At 37.7% G+C, this 20,857-nt stretch overlaps 1 protein-coding gene, 1 long non-coding RNA gene and 1 pseudogene across 2 annotated transcripts; 1 reads left to right on the forward strand and 2 right to left on the reverse strand.

Annotated features, from left to right (window-relative positions):
* LOC133735157 (RNA-binding protein 1) lies at positions 1–4,729 on the reverse strand. The gene is given in 8 exon segments (XM_062162572.1): positions 1–838; positions 841–864; positions 1,178–1,259; positions 1,355–1,416; positions 1,548–1,736; positions 1,739–1,805; positions 1,897–2,033; positions 4,447–4,729. Coding segments are annotated over 8 exon segments (714 nt in total). The 5' UTR covers positions 4,523–4,729; the 3' UTR covers positions 1–761.
* A 9,760-nt stretch (positions 4,730–14,489) lies between these two features.
* On the reverse strand, positions 14,490–15,301 carry LOC133737555 (G-type lectin S-receptor-like serine/threonine-protein kinase LECRK4; annotated as a pseudogene).
* Positions 15,302–19,418: 4,117 nt separating this feature from the next.
* On the forward strand, positions 19,419–20,453 carry LOC133735681 (uncharacterized). Its single transcript, XR_009859213.1, has 4 exons — positions 19,419–19,490; positions 19,604–19,673; positions 19,770–19,868; positions 20,052–20,453. It is a non-coding gene; the product is annotated as an uncharacterized LOC133735681 (long non-coding RNA).
* Positions 20,454–20,857: the final 404 nt, after the last annotated feature.

Raw genomic sequence — 20,857 nt, forward strand, 5'->3', positions numbered from 1 at the left:
GGATAAAAGTACAATTCTGTTCCAAAATGACACTGATCTACTGAACTGGAACTTACAGACCAGATAAAAGTACAAGCCTGTTCCAAATTGACAATGTAAGTTACAGTAAGCTCTATTCCTAAGAAAATGAAAGTTACAGTAGAAGACAACTTGAATAATGTAAGTGCTTAGATATGATTTCTTCTTTTGGGGTAATCATACAAACCCACAAGGGTGAGATCCCAACAAGATCTTAATTCCAGAGAAGCCAAGTACAATTCTGAGTCAATGACATAATCTAAACTTTTAGCTAGACTTGGCAACTTCTTGGACAAGAATCCAGAACTCCATGCATGTCATTGAGTTAATCCACTGAACTATTTTCCTATTCAATCAATCTGTTTCTTCCCAACTGGGGGAGGGGGTCCCTTCTTAATAAGTTAATATGCATCTCCAACACAGAAGGCACAATCCATTGCATAATCTATATGATTGTTAGAACTCAAACGCTATAATGTTTACAAGAGAAAGAAAACCAGTAAAAATAAGAGACCTTTCCTATCTGGTATAGGTTCTTCTGTATGAAATTACTCCTGGTTTCACTGCTTAGATGCTACAATGTGCATCTCGAGTGCTTACGATTTCATGTGTGCCCAAGCTTTATTGTGTACAATGTAAAACAGCCACTCCAGAACTCCAGAAGGGACCATATGTCAAACGTATATGTCTACATGCAATCTTCATTGCTTCTATATAGATGTGTCTCATGACCTAAAGCCTATTCACCTCTTACTACGGGTTCCATGTCCAGACCTTGGACCTGGGAATCGAGAAAACTGCAGCCGCAAGTAGTTAGAATCGGATTGTGTTCATCCATTTTATAACCTGTGAATCCAACAACAATGTTAACATCTCAGCATTTCAAAAAACCCAGTAGCTTGGGATAATATAATGAGCACTACATCCAGTTAATAGTTATACAGGTTCTGGAGTGCGAGAGCCTCACTCATAATTGTAATCTAAAATCACAACTATCCATCTACAACCTTTGTTTTTTTTATATATATATTTTTTTACTTTTCATTTTATTGATGGCCTCAACATGACTCTTTTTACTTGTTGTGAATGGAAAGTTTTTAGAATAATTTTACTGAGGATAAAATTGAATACCTTACTAATGGCTAGCATTCATACTCACCTTGCAAAGCACTCATGGCAGTTGCAGCACAGGCTGGATTTACAAAATCCACAAAACAAAGGATAAGGGGATCACCACCACGCTGCATTTGGATAAATCAGAATGTTAGTATACAAAGAGAATGCTGACTCCACAAGAATAACAAAAACAAGTCTAGAAAATCCACGACCTACATACAAGTTTGGACTCTTTGCTCACAAGCCTCACTTCTTTATATCCCACAAAGGGGCGAAAGATATCTTAACACGATGTAAAGGATAAAGAATCAAGTGAGAAATTTTTTTACAGAACCATTGAGTTAAAACAATAAGATGGGGAAAAGAAAGATCCCTACAATTCTCACACAGCATGAAAACATCATAAAGGATACGAGCTACTTCCCTCCTCGTGCTGTCAGGAGGAAGTCCTTCAATGTATAAAGTGTTGGTAGCATCTGGGGGTAAAGGAGCTGTTTCACGTCCAGCTGCTAGTCTAGGCATTGCATCCACTGGGAGCTGAGCAAGACTAATATTTCGACCACTAATTAAATCCAAAGCAACAGCCCCAGGGCGACCAATCGAGAATGATCAGCCATTCCACCACTAACAGGCCCCAATCCAACTCCAACCATGGTATCTGAAGACACTTGCTTCTAAAGAAAATAGGATATATGTCTCAGTTTAAATTCATAAAGATATGCCAAAAAGGAAAGTAACATTGTTCAAGCTAAAGAAATTCACCCCATTTTGAAGATAACGGTCATATGCTGATCCAATTGATTTTGTATCCTTTACAGCCCTATGACCACCAAGATCATCATCCCGTGCTAAATAGCTACGCATCTCATGACCTGAATACAGACCGGACGTTGGGAGGTCTGCTTGATAGATTTGAAAACAAAGAGAAGTAGTACTTGGTTTAGGAGGTAAGTAACTATTGATCACATAAAGAAAGCATTTAAAACAGCAGAGAGAACAGATCTAAATCATGAAACTTATTTATATCAAAATCATTGGAAAGATGTAGTGGAAAATCCATCTAACAGAATGAAGCAAGGCCTCCAGCTCTAAAATTTAGTCCAAAGGTGGTAGAAACTAAGATATTAGCAACTAAGTGGTGACTGAACAGTAAATTTATTTTTAAGGTTAAGACTAGAGGACACAAGCTACAGCTCAAAGCATCTGGATACAGCTATATGTCCTGTGATAAGTTACAAAATTGAAAGTGAAAAATTCAACAAACATATAATAAGTATTCAAATGAATGAAAAAATGGACATGATATCCATCAAAATTTGTAGCATCTTCTCATACATTGATTTGCATTGTATTTATATGACCAAAATGCATCAATAAACTATGCAAGTACCGTCTCATGATTGTGAAGGAAAGCAGTCTACTTGATGCCAATTAGAATGCACAGAGAGAGAGAGAGAGAGAGCAGGCTTAAGTACCTTTTAATTTGATAGATCTCAGTGAATTTAAATTATCAATACCGTCAACCAGTTTTTCTCACATAAAACATATTTTAATAACACCCAGTCACTCAAACTGCCACAGAATGTTAAGTGGGAATCATTAAAAGGTTAAAAGGTCTCTCTAGATACCAACAAGTCCAATAAATGATACAACAATCAGGTAATATATATGCTCACTAGTCACTAGTCATTACTAATGGTTTTAGAAAGCTAAGAACTTGGAATCTGGTTAAATAGGAAGTTAACCTCAACATATAATAAAAGCAGAGGATTGCTAACAGAATATGTCATGATCCATGAAAATATACAAGCATGACTTTAGATCATTATTGAGATATGTAACAAAAGCTAAGAGGTTTTATATTTCAAGATGAGACAACCAACAAACAAAATGCATAAATGAACTACAAAAGACTGAGAAAGAAAGGCACATATCAATCAAAACAGAATTTGGAAATCTGAAAGAAATTAAAGAATCCCAAATCAACAATGTAAACATATATGGAAGCGGAAAAGAAAAAAGCAAAGAAGATAATAAAAGAAACATATCCTCAAGAACAGAATCTAGAAATTTATACGTAACAAATTGGAGATAAAGACAACCAGAATCATCGACAGTTGAAATGAAACTCTTATTCAGAGATAGGTACTCTTCTCATAAAATTTACACAGCAAACAGTATTCACATATTTGAACCAGAAAAGACAACATAATTTACATGTGAAACATTAAGAACAGCAAAGTAAAAAGCTCACAGATCAGCAACAGAGCCCTTATTATCTATAGGACATGTTAAATTTTCTCACGTAAGATCTTGAACTCTGAAGATATAACGAGCGTTAGATTCTATAAATCAGTTATGAAGAGATGACATATGAAAATATCTATATTGTGTGCCATCACACACATAATTGAGAAACAAAACCAAATAATATAGAATCAAGAGCAAGAACCCTAGATTTAGTATATATGTGTATAGCAATTATCAAAAGGTTTACCAAAACTTACAAATCTTGCAACAATGGTAGTCATAATGGCAACCAAGATTTTAAAACCTTGCAAAATAAAAGCCTTTAGTGCCAAAAAGATCCACATTGCTACCGAAATTTATTGTGACAGTAACTTCAATACCCTAACTAGAATGTTGAAATGACTTGCATCATCACCCCATGTACATCCTTATTTTCTCAGAAAACAATGATTTCCCTTATTGAAGTATAAATAGGATAGAGGTTTAAAAACCACTAAACTGACTGAAATTTAGTTTTATCCAAGCTAAGAACTTTGCTAGTTTAGCGCCTACATCCGAAATCCTAAATGACCTAAGAGAGAAGGATGGTGAAGATAAAAGAATAGTGGATAATGACTCCTACAGTCCAGTAAACGTCTTTTTATCGGCTTTCCAGATAATCTATAAAATGCTTCGGGTATAGTTAAGTCAGTACATCACCCACAACCCAACTCTTTACTTATTGATTACTCTGCTTTTGATAAAAAGCTCAATGCAAGTTAAGTTATAACATTCACTCCAATTATCTTTTATGTTTTCTTGTTGCAAGAGTTCATAATAAGTATATACTCTTGCAATACATAACACAAGAATGTAGCACAATAATTAAGAACCCAGATTAAGCATATTATGACCAAAACAAACAATGCAAAGCCAAGAAGGAAGCACAAATTGTATTGAATTAAGAGATTAGAATAAACACTGCAGCCAATTTACAAAAATGCAAATGGTATTGACCATCATGAATTGAGTGTAGGCTTAAACATGAGAGGTGATCAATGTAGTGAAGAGAAGAGGGTGTACCGTAGTCAGAACGAAGTCGTTTAACACCACCGGAAGGAAGCAGTTGCCGCTGACGGTTCCAGAGGCTGTCCGCCATATTTGATTTTCTGCAACTCAAAATGTGGACGAATTTGAATAAAGGAAATGGAAGAAGACAAAACCCTGAAATTTCAGAGAATCCTTGATGATGGCCACACAAAGGGGTTTTCTACGTCCAACTCCAACTCCAACTGCACCAAATAATTAACGCCACCATTGCTGCCGGAGGCCTCAGTTGTTTCATATATGAAGGATATACTTTACCCTTTTCTTGAATTTTTTTTTTTTTTTGGCCTTTTCCAATTTCCATCTAGTCTAAAATATAGAGGTGGCAAACGGGCCACTAAGCACGAGCACGGCACGCTTAAAAGCGGCCCGGCACGGCCCAAGCCCGTTAGTGGCCCGGCACGACCCGAGCACGTTAGAATAACGGGTCGGGTCGGGCTGGGCCTAAGAATATTGGCCCATTGGCCCGGCCCGGCCCGAGCACGACATATTGTGGGCCGGCCCGTTACAAACACAAAATTTCATTTTGTTTTTAAAAATATTAAAAAACTACAATGATGAGATTTGAATATGAGACATTTTTATTTAAAATCTCATGACAATTCCACCAATGCTTTCTTTTATGGGTCCTTGACCAAAAGCCCCAAAATGAGCCAAAGTTATCTCACTTACCCCAGCAAGAGATTTTTATTCTCACTTACCCAATATAAATCGAAATGACAATTTTAACCTTCAATTAATTAAAAAATTACAGCTTCAAACTCTCTCTCCTCTATCTCTATGCAGATCGATCTCTCTCTCCTCTGTGCGTCTCTCTCTCTCTCTCTCTCTCTCTCTCTCTCTCTCTCTCTCTCTCTCTCTCTCTCTCTCTCTCTCTCTCTCTCTCTCTCTCTCTCTCTCTCTCTCTCTCTCTCCCCAACCACCACCTCCGGCGTGGCATCGGTTTACTTCAACGGCGAGTTCTTGCCGAGATCAGATCGGAGTTTTGAGCCCGTACAGAAGGACTGTGTTTTTTATCCAGCCGGGGAGAAGCGTCGGCAAGGATTTGAACGAATCGGCGAGAAGCATCGGAATCGTTATCGGACTGAACGAGGTTCGGGTGAGTCTGTTTCGCCAATTTGTGGAACGACGCTTTGATTTCGGCGAATGAGCTCGTCTCTGAAACGCCTAAGAGCTCGCAGGCGTTCTCTTCGGTGAACTAGGTCTGAGTTGACTCGGCACTTTGATTTCTTATCAAAGATGAAGAGTCGAAATGAGTGAAGGTTAATTGGGTATGAAATAGAAATAGCCACCGATCAGAATTTTGTCTTTGATTTTTGAAATGGTGCATTTGCCATTGTAATGGTTTTGTTTTGGGTGTTATCTTCTTCCTCTGGACATTTATGGTTTATGTTCTATTCATGGTTTGCCTTTCTTTTGGTTTTTGTGTTGACTGCTTGTGTCTCAATGTATAACAACTTAAAAGGAGGGGCTTGCTGTGTGTTACTTCAGTAGCATTTCTGCGACTTGGCTGATTTATATTGATTCTCAATGTAGACTTGGAAAGGAAAAGGGTATAGTATCAGATTGGGCATGAATTAGTGAAGATGCTCCTAAGAAAACAAGGTAACTTTGACATGTAGAGATGCTTTCTGTTATGTGTAGTGAACTATTTCGAACTATTCCATAGCATCCTGTACTTTCAATAGATGTGTATTGCCCCCCAATAGATGTCTGATAAAAGTCTATTGGAGGGCAATACATGTCTATTCGGAGGCAATAGACGTTTAAATTGATGCAATTTCTGATTTTTTTTCTTTAATCAAAGTTTTATTTGTGTAATTTTAGGAAAATTAGTTCTCATTTCGGTAACCGAAACGTCTATTGGGGGGCAATATATGTCTATTGGGGGGCAATAGACGTTTTGAATTGATGTAATCTTCTCATTTTTTTTCTTTAATCAAAGTTTTATTTGTATAATTTTAAAAAGATTAGTTCCCATTTCGGTAATCGAGACGTCTATTGAGAGGCAATATATGCCTATTGGGGGGCAATAGACGTCTACTTGGGGGCAAAACACTGCTGATAGTCGTCTATTGGGGGGCAATACATGGCTGATAGTCATCTATTGGGGGCCAATAGACGTCTATTAGGGGGCAATAGACGTCTATTGCCCCTCTATTAGGGGGCAATAGATGTCTATTGGGGGCAAAAAAACTTTCCGGTGAGATTTTCAGCAATTTCCGGTGGGCGGCAACCAGTGACCGGAATCCGGCTACCGGTGACCGGATTCCGGCGAAAGTTGGCCGGATTCCGGCGACCGGTGACCGGATTCCGGCGGCCGGTGACGGGCTCCGGCGAAGTCTCCTATAGTTTCTCTCTCTTCCATTTTTTTTCTCTCTCTTTCTAAGTAACAAGGGGTGAGGGGTAAAATGGTATTAAAAAAAAATTTAAAAAAAAAAAAAATCTTAATGGGGTATTAGGGAAGACTCCCTTAGAGTGTATTGGGTAAGAGAGAATTAAAAAAACTTAATGGGGTAAGGGAGAAAAAAATCTCTAGAAATGGGGTAAATGGACAAAACCCCTTCTTTTATATTGTCAAAATAATGAAACGAAACATTATATCATTGTTTTGACATAAGTATTTTTTCTAAATATTAAATATATGTTTATTAATAAAGACTAATCTCATAATAATACAACTATAGAATGAAGGAAAGAATAATAGATACTAAATCTTCATTATATTAATAAAGATTAATCTCACAATAATATACTAAAAACAATATATTTTGAGTTTTTTTTTTCTTTCTTTCTTATAGTGGAATATAAAAAATTATTAGAAATCTAATCTTAAAAAGTTAAGATTAAGAAAAACGTTGTAGAACTTAATTTATTTTAATTTTCTAAATAGTTAAATAAAATCCTTTCAAAAAAATAGTTAAATAAAATTAATTTTTATTTGTTCAAATTAAGATTTTAAAATCGTGCTTTATAGTGGGTAGGCACGAGCACGGCCCGTTATTGACCCGGCATGAGCACGGCCCGTTATTGACCCGGCACGAGCACGGCCCGACACGATAATAAATGGGCCGGCCCAAGCACGGCATGAAGCACGACTAGGCCCGCTTAAAATGGGCCTGGCCGGGCCGGGCCGGCCCGTTTGCCACCTCTACTAAAATATTACCATTCTATAAGATTTTATGTCCTGCAATTTGGATGTACACTTGTATTGTAATTGTATTTTGTTTTGGGTAAAAACTTCAAATTAGGGGTCATCATGGGCCGGGCTAGGGCCGGGCCTAGTCAAAGTCAACAAAATTTAGGGCCGGGTAGGGTCGGGCCGGGGTTTAAATATGCTAACCCTTACCCGCCCTAAAAACCCGATCTATTAGGGCGACCTTCCGAATAGGGCCAAATAGGGCAGAAAATGGCCTTATTTTGTTTAATAAAAAAAAAACTTACATTATTTTTTTTTCCTCAAAATGTGGCTCAATGGTTATATAGGTAATATAAGACATTGTTTTTGGTTGATCATATTTAATATGTGTGTGTGTAGGAATTAACTTATAACATTTATTAATATTAGTTAAGGTGGTTATATTCAATTAACTATCTCTCTAAATCTCCTAATATTAATTTTGAAGTTAAAGTACTGGAACTTTATTAAGAATTTAGGAAATAGAAGTACAATCATATGAGACAAGATCAGTAATGCAGGTTGGAATAGTTCCCTGCCATAAATCTTGTCGTAGTGTTTCAAAAGCCACATTAGCAAGCTTATGTGCCACTCTATTACAAGACCTGGGTGCAAAAGTGATCAGTACACCCGGCATGGAGCCCAACTCTCTTTATCAATCACAAGACTGCTCGTAACCGAGAAATTCATGGTTGGATCTGTGATCTCTTGAACTGCCACTAAACAATCAGTTTCAACAATAGCGTTCTGTATCTGCAGATTTTTAATGAACTGTAGGCCTTCCTTGATTGCCAACAATTCCACCTGTTTTGTAGAGTTTACATGAAAAACCGGCTTTGTGAAGGCAGCGTGAAAAGCTCCACTTGAACTTCGTAAAAGTCTTCCGGTTCCACCATATGTTTCTTGTGAAATAAATGCTCCATCAACATTGAGTTTAGGAACTGCAGCAACTTGCCATCGCTTTGTATTGTTGTGAACTGGTACGTTAGGATTCATCCTAGCCTTTTGGAACTCCTCCAGCCATGTAAAGCATCCTAACAGAATGTCATTGGACGACTGCACTCTTCCTTCCCATAACTTGGTATTACGATTCTTCCACAGTCCCTAGATAATCATGAGCAGTTTCGCAAACTTATCAGCGTTAAGACTAAGAGATTGCTCTAGCATCCATTCTCGAAAGTCCAGGTTAGGCAGAAAAGTGTGTTGCAAGAGAAAAGGTTGGTTTGATAGCAACTGGCGGGCACTAGGACACTCACAAAAAATATGTGCAGTAGTTTCCACATTGTGATTGCATAAGAGACATCCCATGTCCCCTACATAACCCTTTTTGAGCAGTTGCTCCCTTGTAGGCAGTAGATTGTTGCATGCCCTCCAAACACATATGTGAACCTTTCCAGGGACGTTAGCTTTCCAGAGGCGCTTCCACAGTTCCTTAAACGGATCACCGTTTGAGGATGAAGCTAAGACATTGCCTAGCACTTGTTGACGCGCTATCCAGTAAGCGCTTTTAACCGTGAAAAATCCTCTCTTTTCAGGGCTCCAACTCAAGTGGTCTGGCATGGTGTGTTGACTCAATGGAATACATAGAACCTGCTCAGCTACATGAGGCAGGAAAGAAGCTTGTACAGAGGTCTGATTCCATGTTCTTGTTTGAGGGTTAATCAAATCTGCGACCATTTCAAAAGCAATACCTTGCGGTCTCTGAATCAAGTAACTTGGGCAATTTGGGACCCATTGATGCTTCCAAATGTTAACCTGAGTTCCGTCACCAATCCTCCAAGTAGATCCTGCTTTGAGAAGTGGTCTGCTTTCCAGGATACTTCTCCAAGAATATGATGGTGCATCCCCCAAACCAGCATCCCAAAAAGAACAGTTAGGAAAGTACCTGGCTTTGTACACCTGGGCAATTAAAGAGCTAGGTCTGGTAATCAACCTCCAGCTCTGTTTAGCTAGCATAGCCATATTGTAGGCATAGATATTCTTGAAACCAATTCCTCCTTCCTGCTTTGTTAAACACAATCTCTCCCAGCTCCTCCAATGAATTTTCTTTTGGTCATCCTTGTCTCCCCAAAAGAAAGAAGCACAAAGTTGATGGATATCATCACATAAGCTTTTAGGGAGGAGGTAACAGTTCATGGCATAAGTGGGCATAACTTGGGCAACAGCTTTGATGAGAATATCTTTGCCGGCACAACTGAGAATTTTTGCTTTCCAACTTACCAGTTTCTTCGAAACTTTCTCCTTAAGATACTGAAATCTTGCAGTTTTGGACTTACCAACCCTCAATGGCAATCCCAGGTAGCGATCATGTTCATCAACACATTTAACTTCCAACACTGAAGCAAGGGTTACCTTCAAGTGAGGTTGGACATTATTACTAAAGACAACACTGCTTTTAGTAAAATTTACCTTTTGTCCTGAAGCCCGTTCATATGTATTAAGAATGTGTTTGACAGACATACATTCCTCCATGGTAGCAGCACCAAAGAGAAGGCTGTCATCCGCAAAGAAGAGATGATGGAGAACTGGTGCTTGTGGGCTCATCTTCAGTCCCTTTATATTTCCAAATTGGACCGCCTGAGAGATTAATGCAGACAATCCCTCAGCACATAAGATAAAAAGATAGGGTGAGAGTGGGTCACCTTGTCTAATACCCCTTGTAGGAAGTACTTTGGCTGTAGCTTCACCATTAACCAAGATTGCATAACTAACAGAAGTTACACATTTCATCACTATGTCAATCCATTGGGACGCAAAACCCAACTTTGTAAGAATAGCATGTAAGTAAGGCCACTCAAGGCGATCATATGCCTTACTGATGTCAAGCTTAAGTGAGAAGAAGCTTTCCTCTTGAGTCCTGAGCTTATGCATGAAGTGCGCCACTTCAGTAGCCACCAATGTATTATCAGAAATTAGTCTACCTGGAACATAGGCACTCTGTAGTGGAGAGATAATTTCAGGCAACCATCTCTTGAGTCTGTTTGCTAAAACTTTCGAACAAATTCTGTAAATGACATTACAGAGAGCTATAGGACGAAAATGAGCTGCTTCTGTTGGGTTTTTAATTTTTGGGATCAGGCAGATATGAGTAAAATTTGATTCCTCCCATATTTCTCCTTTTTCCAAGAAATTCCTGATAGCTGTACAGACATCAAGACCAACAATATGCCAATATTTCTGATAAAAGAAAGGGGACATACCATCAGGGCCCGGGCTTTTTGATGGATGCATTTGAAAAAGTGCAGCTCTGATCTCTTCATCAGAGTAGGGAAAATTCAAATCTTCATTCATGGCTGTTGTGACTTTCATTGGGGTCGCTCTGAAAATTGTTGATATAGCTTCATCATCAACAGGCGCACTAGTGAAAATCTGTGAATAATATTCATAGATCATATGTCGAAGTGTAGTGGAATTATCCTGCCAAACACCTGCTGGAGTCATAAGACCCTTGATTGTGTTTTTATCTCTTTTGTTTGAAGCCTTTCGATGGAAATAAGCGGAATTTCGATCCCCATCTTTTAGCCATATGGCTCTGGACCGCTGCCTCCAATACTTCTCTTGAATAGCAAGTAACTGACTTTGCCGCACATGAAGCCTGCGTTGCTCTTCATACTGCTCAGATGAGTACGGCTCCTTCTTAATGGCTAAAAGTTTCTCTTGAACTTCCTTCAACTCAACCTTTTGTTTTTGTACATCAATCAAGTGCCATTGAAGAAGCTGCTGGCCTGCCGTATGAGCCTTTGCACCAATTTGGTGTAGTAGGTTACCCGTAAGAGGCATAGCCCAGTTTCTCTGAATAATCTCCGTACATTGATCCTTTCCAAACCAGCTTTCCTCAAAACGGAACCTCATGTGGCTCCGCCTTGGTGGATACCGGTCAGTTTTGGCTTCTACAAGTATGGGGTTATGATCGGACTCAGACGGAGGCAGCGTAACAACTTGACTAAAAGGGTAACGATTCCTCCATTGCAACGACTGGAAACCACGATCTAACCTCTCTTTTGTAAATTTATTCGACTAGGTGTGCCGACAGCCAATAAAACCCATCTCCATCAGGCCTGCATTCACCATAGTTTGCTGAAAAAAATTCATTGCAGCAGCAGATCGCGGAACGCCACCCGATTTATCTTCGCGACACCACACTTCATTGAAGTCCCCAGCCATAAGCCAAGGCAATGAGAAATCTTCCCAAGCTAGGGTTTCAATCAAAGACCAGGTTTGGTTACGAACATCCCTAGACGCAAAACCATAAAGACCTGTGAAACGCCATGAGACAGATTCCCCCTTCTCAGAAACGTTTACGTCAATATGATGGAAGGACGACGTGCGTTCATCAACATGGAGATCTGCACTCCAAAGTAAAGCAAGCCCCTGACAATCAGGCTGTTTAGCGATACAAATGTTTCCAGCAAAACCCAAACGAGTCGTGATCGTATCAATTAACTGCTGCTGTGCTAGGGTTTCTGACAAGAATATAAGAGAAGGTCGTTTTGCTTGAACCATGTCAATCAAAGCCCTCTGAGTTTCTTTGTTGGTGATACCTCGACAATTCCAAACCAGAACATTTCCTTGCCACATATTGGGTGGGTTGGTGGAGCACACCAACAGCTTAGAGGCGGCACACAGGACGACCGGTGCTGCTTAGGGTTTGTACTTGTCTTTCCAAATCTTTTCTTGATCGATCCGCTTAGTATGCAGAGCAATCAACTATATTGCATCTTTCAGTTTCCGATTAGAAACTTGGGAAAGAGAAAAGGGAGCCCGCACTTGCCAAGATGAGGAAACCCTACTTCATATCCTTTTGGTAATCTCCTAATATTAATTGTTATGTAACAAAGAAAATAAAACTAAAGAAAACAAAGCTTAAGAAATCAATTACAAAGAAAGAGATAAATTGCATATTATAGAAAAAAGAGAAACATAATTAAAAAATAGAAAAAATAGAAAATTATTAGGGCTTATTCGGGCGGGCCTAAAGGGCCGGATCGGGCTTGGCCCTAAAGGGCTCAAACGGGCCGAGCCGGGTTTCATTCTCATGGCCCATACCCTACCCTATTTAAAAAAGGGTCGGGCCGGGTCGGGCTTCGGCCCTACGGGCCAGGCGGGTTTAGGGCCTAAGGGCCAAATGATGACCCCTACTTCAAATGATACTTGAAGTATTGCAAAATGTACTTTGTAATAGTTCGCGTATCATTTGGAGTTTTTATATAAAAATACATGCCACGTAGGTGACTTTAATGGAAAAGTTAACGGAAGTACTATATATGGTAACGGCGCAATACTTTAGGTACCATTTGGGGTAAAAAAAAATCGTATTTACTAAAAAATAAATTTCATAATAGTTTAGGTACCATTTGGAGTTTTTACCCGTTTGTTTTTCCAATAAAATAGAGACACCACCGTCTATTCTTTGCTATCTTCTTCACTACGTGTTCAAAAATTTTATGGTTATCCAGTTGTCATGAGATGAATGCATTCTAAATGTTATGCTCTCAATTCTTGATATTGAGTCAAGTAGTGAATGACTACAAATGATGGTATTTTTTTTTTGTGGGAAAAAAAATAAAAAAAAAGAAATTATGAAGAGGAGTCCATTGTAAACAAACTTCATGGACATTAAAAAATAATAGTAGGACCAGACCAAAGAATTACCCAACTCGGTCAAATTGTCCACCGTGAAATTTGCTTCACGAAGAATGTGACTAAAGAAGATATAATAAAAAGAAACAACCATTTTTTTTAACCATCTTGATAGGAAAAATACTATTTATCTAATTAATGAGAATTTGGAAATCCCCCTCGTTTTTGTAGCCATTATGGAGAGTTTGGAAGATGCTTTCTCTAAGAGCAAGACTTTCAGCAAGGTGGATATTCCTTTTATTAACACTTCATTCACTGTCGTTAACTTTACTGTTAAAATGTCAAAATATTGTAAATTTTTTTGTAACTTTTCTGAAGTAAATGTGTCAAGATTCAATGAACATATGTGAATTTTGACCTGAGAATGACAAATTACTGAAATCCAAAATTGAGAGAATTTACTCATTTTGTTCTTTGCACTTTGATCAGTAGTTAAGAATATGTTAAAACTCACATTCATCTTTCTGAAGTAAAACTTTCAACAATATTCCTTGAAAAAACTTTCGATGAGGCCGCCATTTTCATTTCCATTTGTTAACTCCTTTAATCCTTTCAACAATATTATTCCCCAATCAAGAGGTAGAAAACTATACAATAAACTTCTTTTGAACCATAAGCTAATTACTGATAGAATATTATGAAGAGAATAGGAAAGTTAGACTTGGCATATTTGAATATCCACAATTGCAAGAACAATTACTTACCAGATATTAGAAATAACATGTTACTCAACAGATATTAATCAAACATACAATATAATTAGACATGATGCAGTCTGTAATGTTCTTATTACTCATTTTATACTTACCATCTTGTAGCAATAATTTATGAAGAGCAAATGTGATAAAAAAACAAAGCAAACAATAAAAAGTAGATGGAGAAACTAAATTAATAGATAGGTATACTATCAGCTAAATACACAACTGCCAACTCTAGATGTTGTCTAGTTAGTGCAAGGCTTAGTCAATGTCTGGAACTGAAAGAATTTGGAGGGGATGGTATCTCTAGTATCCCTTCCAGCATTAGTACCACCTTCTTCATCGAAGGGCGCAATGATGGCTCCTCCTGGATGCAGCAAAGACCAAGCTTAACCATCTCCCGTAGTTTACTCGTGTCAATCTCATCATCATCCTTCACTAGCTTATCAAGTTCATTGGCCTCCAAACAATGGTACATCCAATTCTCAAGAGTTGGTTGATCCTTAGGTATGTCCACGGTCGATCATCTGACAGCATATGATCTCCAACAATACAATCCCGAAGCTGTACACGTCTGCTTTCACTGTTATCAAAATCTTTTTGTGCCACTCAGGTGTAACATAACCCCTGGTTCCTCTGAAGCCAGTATATGTCCTGGATTGGTCAGCTTTCAACAGCTTGGCTAATCCGAAATCAGCAAGTTTTGCACATTTCTGGTCACTCATCAGTATATTTTCTGGTTTGATGTCACAATGAATGATTTGCGTCTCACACTCTTCATGTAGATATAGTATACCTTGAGCTACATTGAGGGCTGTACCGACTCTTTCCTCCCAAGTTGGCCTTCCACCATAAGATTTGAAAAAGAATTTCGCAAGTGAGCTGTTGGTCATATACTCATAAACCAGAAGCCTATTTGTTCCATCATGACAGTAGCCAAGCAATTTCACAAGATTCTTGTGATGAGTTCTCCCAATTGCATTCATCTCATTACGAAACTCTCGCTCTCCTTCACCCACCGTACCACTGTCTCTAGTTGCTTGATTGCCACTTCTCTCCCACCAATCACCCCTTTAAAAACTGTCCCAAAAGCTCCTTTTCCCACTTGATTGGTGAAGCCTTTGGTTGCCTTTTCAAGTTCACAATATGTATATGACCGCAGTGTAACACCTTCAATTAACCCTTCACTAGCTGAATTTGTAACTTTTCGGTAATCCCAAACACGATATTTATATATAACAACACCAGTAAGTGCCATAATAACAAGTGAAAGAGTTAAAGTTGCAATGTTGCTGATAAATATAACTTTGATCATTTCAACCCTTACCACAAAACTAACCGTAGGCAGCTACTTCATCCTTGCTGGACTCCTCCTCCTCAGGCCTGGCTTAAAGTGAACGTAGATGGAGCCTTCAATGCCTCAATGAAGATGGGTGGCATTGGGTTGGTGATACGTGATTCTAGTGGGCATTTTGTGGCTGGTCATGCTGCCCCTCTCACACAAATACGGTCTCCAGAGCAGGTTGAGCTTATGGCAGTCCTTCTAGCTGTACGCTTTGTCCTTGATCATGGGCTTCAACCTGTGGTCTTTGAATCAGACTCATTGCAAGTTGTCAAAGCGTGCAATTCGGTATCGTCTAATTTGTCTATCCTTGGGTATTTATACGAGGATGTTACATTGTCTCTTGCAGACCTACCTGGATCTACACTTCATCATGTGTATCGTGAAGCTAATGCAGCGGCTCACCGTTTGGATCGTCAAGCTCTTAATTCTGCTAGTCCTGAATCTTGGTTTACAACACCTCCGGGTATTATATCGGATGTGTTATTTGTTGATTGTAACCATATTTATTATAATCAAAAGTTGTTGTCTCCTCTTCAAAAAAAAAACAAAAAAAAAAACAAAATATTACCATATTCTATAAGATTTTATATCTTCATTTTGGATGTACGCTTGCACTGTATTTATTTATTTTAAATACAATAGAGACATCGTATTTATTCTTTGCTATCTTCTTCACTAGGTGACCAAAAATTTTATGGTTATCCAGTTGTGATCAGATGAATGCATTCTAAATGTTTTGCTCTCAATTCTTGATATTGACTCAAGTAGTGAATGACTACAAATGATGGTCCTTTTTTTTTTTTTTTGTGGAGAAAAAAAATTACGAAGAGGAGTTCCTGGAGACCTGAACAGTAAAAAATAATAGTAGAACCACTTCCAGGAGGAACAATTTGATTCCATAAGGAGGTAGAGATCAAAGAATTACCCAACTCAGCTAAATTGTCTGCCGTGAAATTTGCTTTGGGAAGAATGTGACTGAAGGAGTTGAGGAGACAGAATCAAAAGAAACGACCATCTTGTTATAATATGTCATGCCCCGAATTTCAAACACAAATAATAATACAATTACATCAAATACAAAGCACTGGGCGTGATGGTTCTGACACCAATACTAAATAGCTGTGAAAATTTTCCTTTAAACAAGGCCACCGACGATGTCACGAACCCACAATGTGAATACAGACTCGTTCTTTAGAGTCCCATATTACATTAAGCAAAATTTACAAATTAAATTGAAACATCAATTCAATAAGTAACTGCACACACTACACTCATTACACAGCGGAAGACTAATAAGTGTGTAGCACAATTAGCTAGGTAGTAAACCTACCATTGTAACAGCAAGGAAGTTCTACGATTTCAACCACGCTCACAGTAACCTGCAGGATAAACCCCTACACCATGGAATAGTGCACCGGGTTGCAACCACAAACCCGGTAAGCTTTTTCAAGCTTGTATGAGTAAACTAAAAAACCAGAAACAGAAAGTCATGCTTAAGTTCTCTCAACCTAACAGTCAATAAGCATATATCACAACATCAACTATCAATTTCTCAAAATTCAATAGCTTGCATCAACAAGTCCGCTTGTGACAAAATCTATATGCTCAAACGTCAAATCAACGTTCAATTTCATGATCATAGCTCAAAGCAAAACCACTTCAAGTAATGTTTGAAATCATTTTCACGCTCGAAAGCGAATCAGAAAATCACATAATCTGTGATAAATCCACTCAAATCTACTTGAGGATGCACACTATGCCAAAAAATGTTTCATACCATACCCCTCAGACGACAGAAGATGTTTTTTCTGTTGTCTGATTTTTTTCAACGTCTTCAGACAATAGTTTTAACTATTTCTGTTGTCTGAATGGTATGAAAATCAATACCAGTTCAACTTTTTCAAGTTTGTTGTAATTTAGAAAATTCAGACAACAGAATTCTATTGTTTGAGTAAATGGAGAAATTATTTCTCCTTGTCTGGACAAAATTTTTTTTTTTGCTGAATTAAAACTTAAGTGAGCTAGACCCCGAGTTTTCTAAACACTTGGTTAAAAAAACATAAGCCTTCTTTCCTTCTCCTCGAGCTAGACCCCAATTAAGCAATTGCAGCTCCCATTTTGGTTCTTCTCCCCCGATCAACAACATTCTTTCCCTTTCCCAATTATGGTTCTTCTCTCCCCGATCTAGGTTTTTTACACAGAAGAGTCTCATCGATCAACCTCTCCCCGATCTAGGTCAAGAAGACATTGTTGGTGGAGTTCTTCGATCCGATTTTACAAAGTATACTGTTGTTGCACGGTAAGTCTCAATCTTCGTGTTAGGATTTCGACCTTGATTTGTGTTGGGTTTTAGGGTTTCCTTGGGATATCGATTTCGGGTTTCCTTTGAAATTAGATTTTTGATATCAATTTAGAGATGTGGTGGTTGAAATAGACTTGGGTGTTATTCTGGTTTTATGGATTTGGGTGTTTGAAATTTGCTGAAAATTTATTAATTGTTGTTCTTGAAATCGGGTTGGGTGTTTATCTTTTGGTTCTGGGTTTATAACTTTTGACCGAATTAACTGTTTGTTCAGTAGATATATGATTGTTAATTGGGTTATGTAGGATTTCTGGTCAAGGAGAGGAGTGAAGGAGAAATGGGTTCTGCACTCAGATGAGTTTTTAGCCTCTCCAAAGTCGGAAACGTTAAAGATCTTGCAAGATTAGGTTGTGGTCAATTGTTATAAAGGTATATATGAATTAATCATAATTTGAATGGCTGGTTGTGCTTCTATTATAAGTGGAATCCCAATAAACCTGGTTTACCATTAATTATGGTACTGGACACATGCTCTAAGTGTCTGTATATATATCTCCACTAGTGGAATTAACAAATTGAATATCAAGTTTCAGAATTATGCTAAAAAAATGTCATGGTTGAAGGTCTATGGTTTTAAATTTCTGGTTGGCTCTCCCTTTCATACGCATATCCAAATAGAAATTTGATTATTTGCCTTGGTTATAATGAATTGGAGTTTCAGCTTATTTTTGGAAAGGTGTAATGTTGTTTATTTGGTTTTGATTATTCTTTTATTGTCATGTTAGATGGGTAAGAGATGATCAGTCTTCAGTAATAGTCAAATTGTATTACCTGCAAAGACTTGGTGTTTGGTAAGCAGTTTTAGGTTTAACTCTACAACTGAATTTTGGTTTGTATTTTTGAGACTTAACTATTAATATATGTATATATATTACATGATTTCGCAGGATATGGGGGCAGGAGTTCTTGCTTCATGTGGGTCTTATTTTAAGGTGATGTTTCATATATATAGTATATGTTAATATTGAAAAGGTTGATAACATGTAGTCTTATCGTTACAAAATTAGAAAACAAAGCGTGCTAATCCGAAGAAGAGAATCAGATATTCATTTGATGATGACAATGAAGACCTGGAAAACTTGCCGACGAATCTGCCATTACCAGTAAAGGACTTGTGTATGTGGGCCAAGACTGAATTGATGGATGACGCCACAATCCGCACAACATTTGGTGGGGAAATTTTCGGCCATTCTAGGAAAGCCGTCATCTTTAGAAGGGATATCTATAACATGGCTAACATGCTGGAAGTATATGGAGGAGTCATTGTTTTTTACATGAGGTACAGATCAGTTTTCAATTACCTTATTCTTATCTTCAGTAATTGACTATACTGCTTAATCTTCATAATTAATCAGAAGCCTTTTTTTGTTTTTTAGCCCTTTAATATTGCAATATTATTTGTAGCTACCTTTATGGAGTCCTGAAGAAGTCTAAGATGCTTGATATGGTTTGCTTTATCTACCCTGCACACACCGGTATAATTGGGTGTGGAAATCCCACTGAATGAGCACGGTCTATGTCAAATCGGTACATGTTAGGGAAATCGGGGCAGATATTTTTGGTTCCATATAACTCAGGGTATGTAATCAGTATTACTACAATGTTAGGCATGTTATATTGCTTGTTGATAGCTTCTATGTATAGATTTAATGGACTTAATCAAAATTTTTTTTTTACATCTTTTTCTATAGTGCTCATTGGATGTTGTCGTGGTGAACCCGGATGAAGAAGTCGTGCATTTCATGGATCCGCTAAAAGGTGACTTTGTGCTGGTGAATGGAAAACTATTGTCGACAAGTAAGTCTGCTTCCCAATTTTTTTTTTTTACCATATTGAACAGTTGATGTTGTTTCTTCATGTACTGAACTGGCTGCTTACTAATTATAATTTTTGTGATCATCATTTTCAAGCTCCATTAAAATCTTCAATGCCCAAAAGGGTAGGAAAGGAAGGAAAATAATCCAATGGAAGAATCTTGCTGTAAGTTGGTTGGAATTTTTGTAGTCTCCATTAAGTCGTACTTCCTCATATGGTATGGTATATTTCCCGATGGTTAATCTTAATTTATTATTTCAGGATATTTCGGAGCAAACTGATTCTAAGACTTGTGGTTATTTCGTCATGCTTTATATGAAAGAAATTGTGGAGGACAAGAACTTGGAGTTTGCTACCAAGGTAAGAATGATCAACTGCATAACTTGCTGCTTTTGAGGTATTTCATCATAAGTACTTCCATATAATGGACATGCTGCATTTGCTTCTCAAATTTAATGAACTTTATTATGTCCAAATCTGAAATACGCCTATAATATGAAATATGATTGCATCATAATAACTTGCTGCATTTGCTTGTTTCAGTGGGAAAGGAAATCAAATCTTGCTTACACACAGAAGGATATTGATGTGGTTCGAGCTGAATGGGCAAATCATGTTATGAAGTTCTAACTTTGGTTCTGTTTAAGGTAGATGAGTAGCACTAGGAACTGCTTTTGTGCATTTATATATAACTGATGGAAAGTGTTGATGAACCTAAATTATGCATGCAGCTGCTCTGCCTAGCTACTCTTTCTTTACCTTATAGGTTTTTGACTTAGTGCAATATTAGGTAAATGATCGAGATAAGATGGTTTTTTGGTTCTCTCGATCATTATGTAACTGTTGGCTAGGTTTAGAGTTGGAACTATGGATTGTATTTTGGATGATGTTGATGCAATGAAACGTAGGCATCATTTTGAATGCTGATTTTAGTCCAATTTTATGGTTTTGATGATTGTAAATGAATGATGTTGAAATGGTTGAAAGGCAACAGATATATGCAGGTTTCACAATTTATGTTGTATCAAGAAAATAGAAACAACAGAAACAAATGATCATCTGTTGTTTCTACCAAGTTCAAACAACATAAAAGTAGAGTTCAAAGAGCTCTCAGACAACAGAAGTAGGTGGTTGATATGTTGTTTCTACCTACTTCAAACAATAGAAAAGTGGAGTTCAAACAACACTTAGACAACAGAAGTAGGTGGTTGATATGTTGTTTCTACCAACTTCAAACAACATAAAAGTATACTTCTAATCACTCTCAAACAACAGAATTAAATGACTCCTGTATTTCTATTAACACTCAAACAACAGAACATAATTAAAACAATGGTTGAAAGTCCAAA

This window comes from Rosa rugosa, chromosome 3 (genome assembly GCF_958449725.1).
Source record: "Rosa rugosa chromosome 3, drRosRugo1.1, whole genome shotgun sequence".
In the NCBI taxonomy this organism is placed as follows: Eukaryota; Viridiplantae; Streptophyta; class Magnoliopsida; order Rosales; family Rosaceae; genus Rosa; species Rosa rugosa.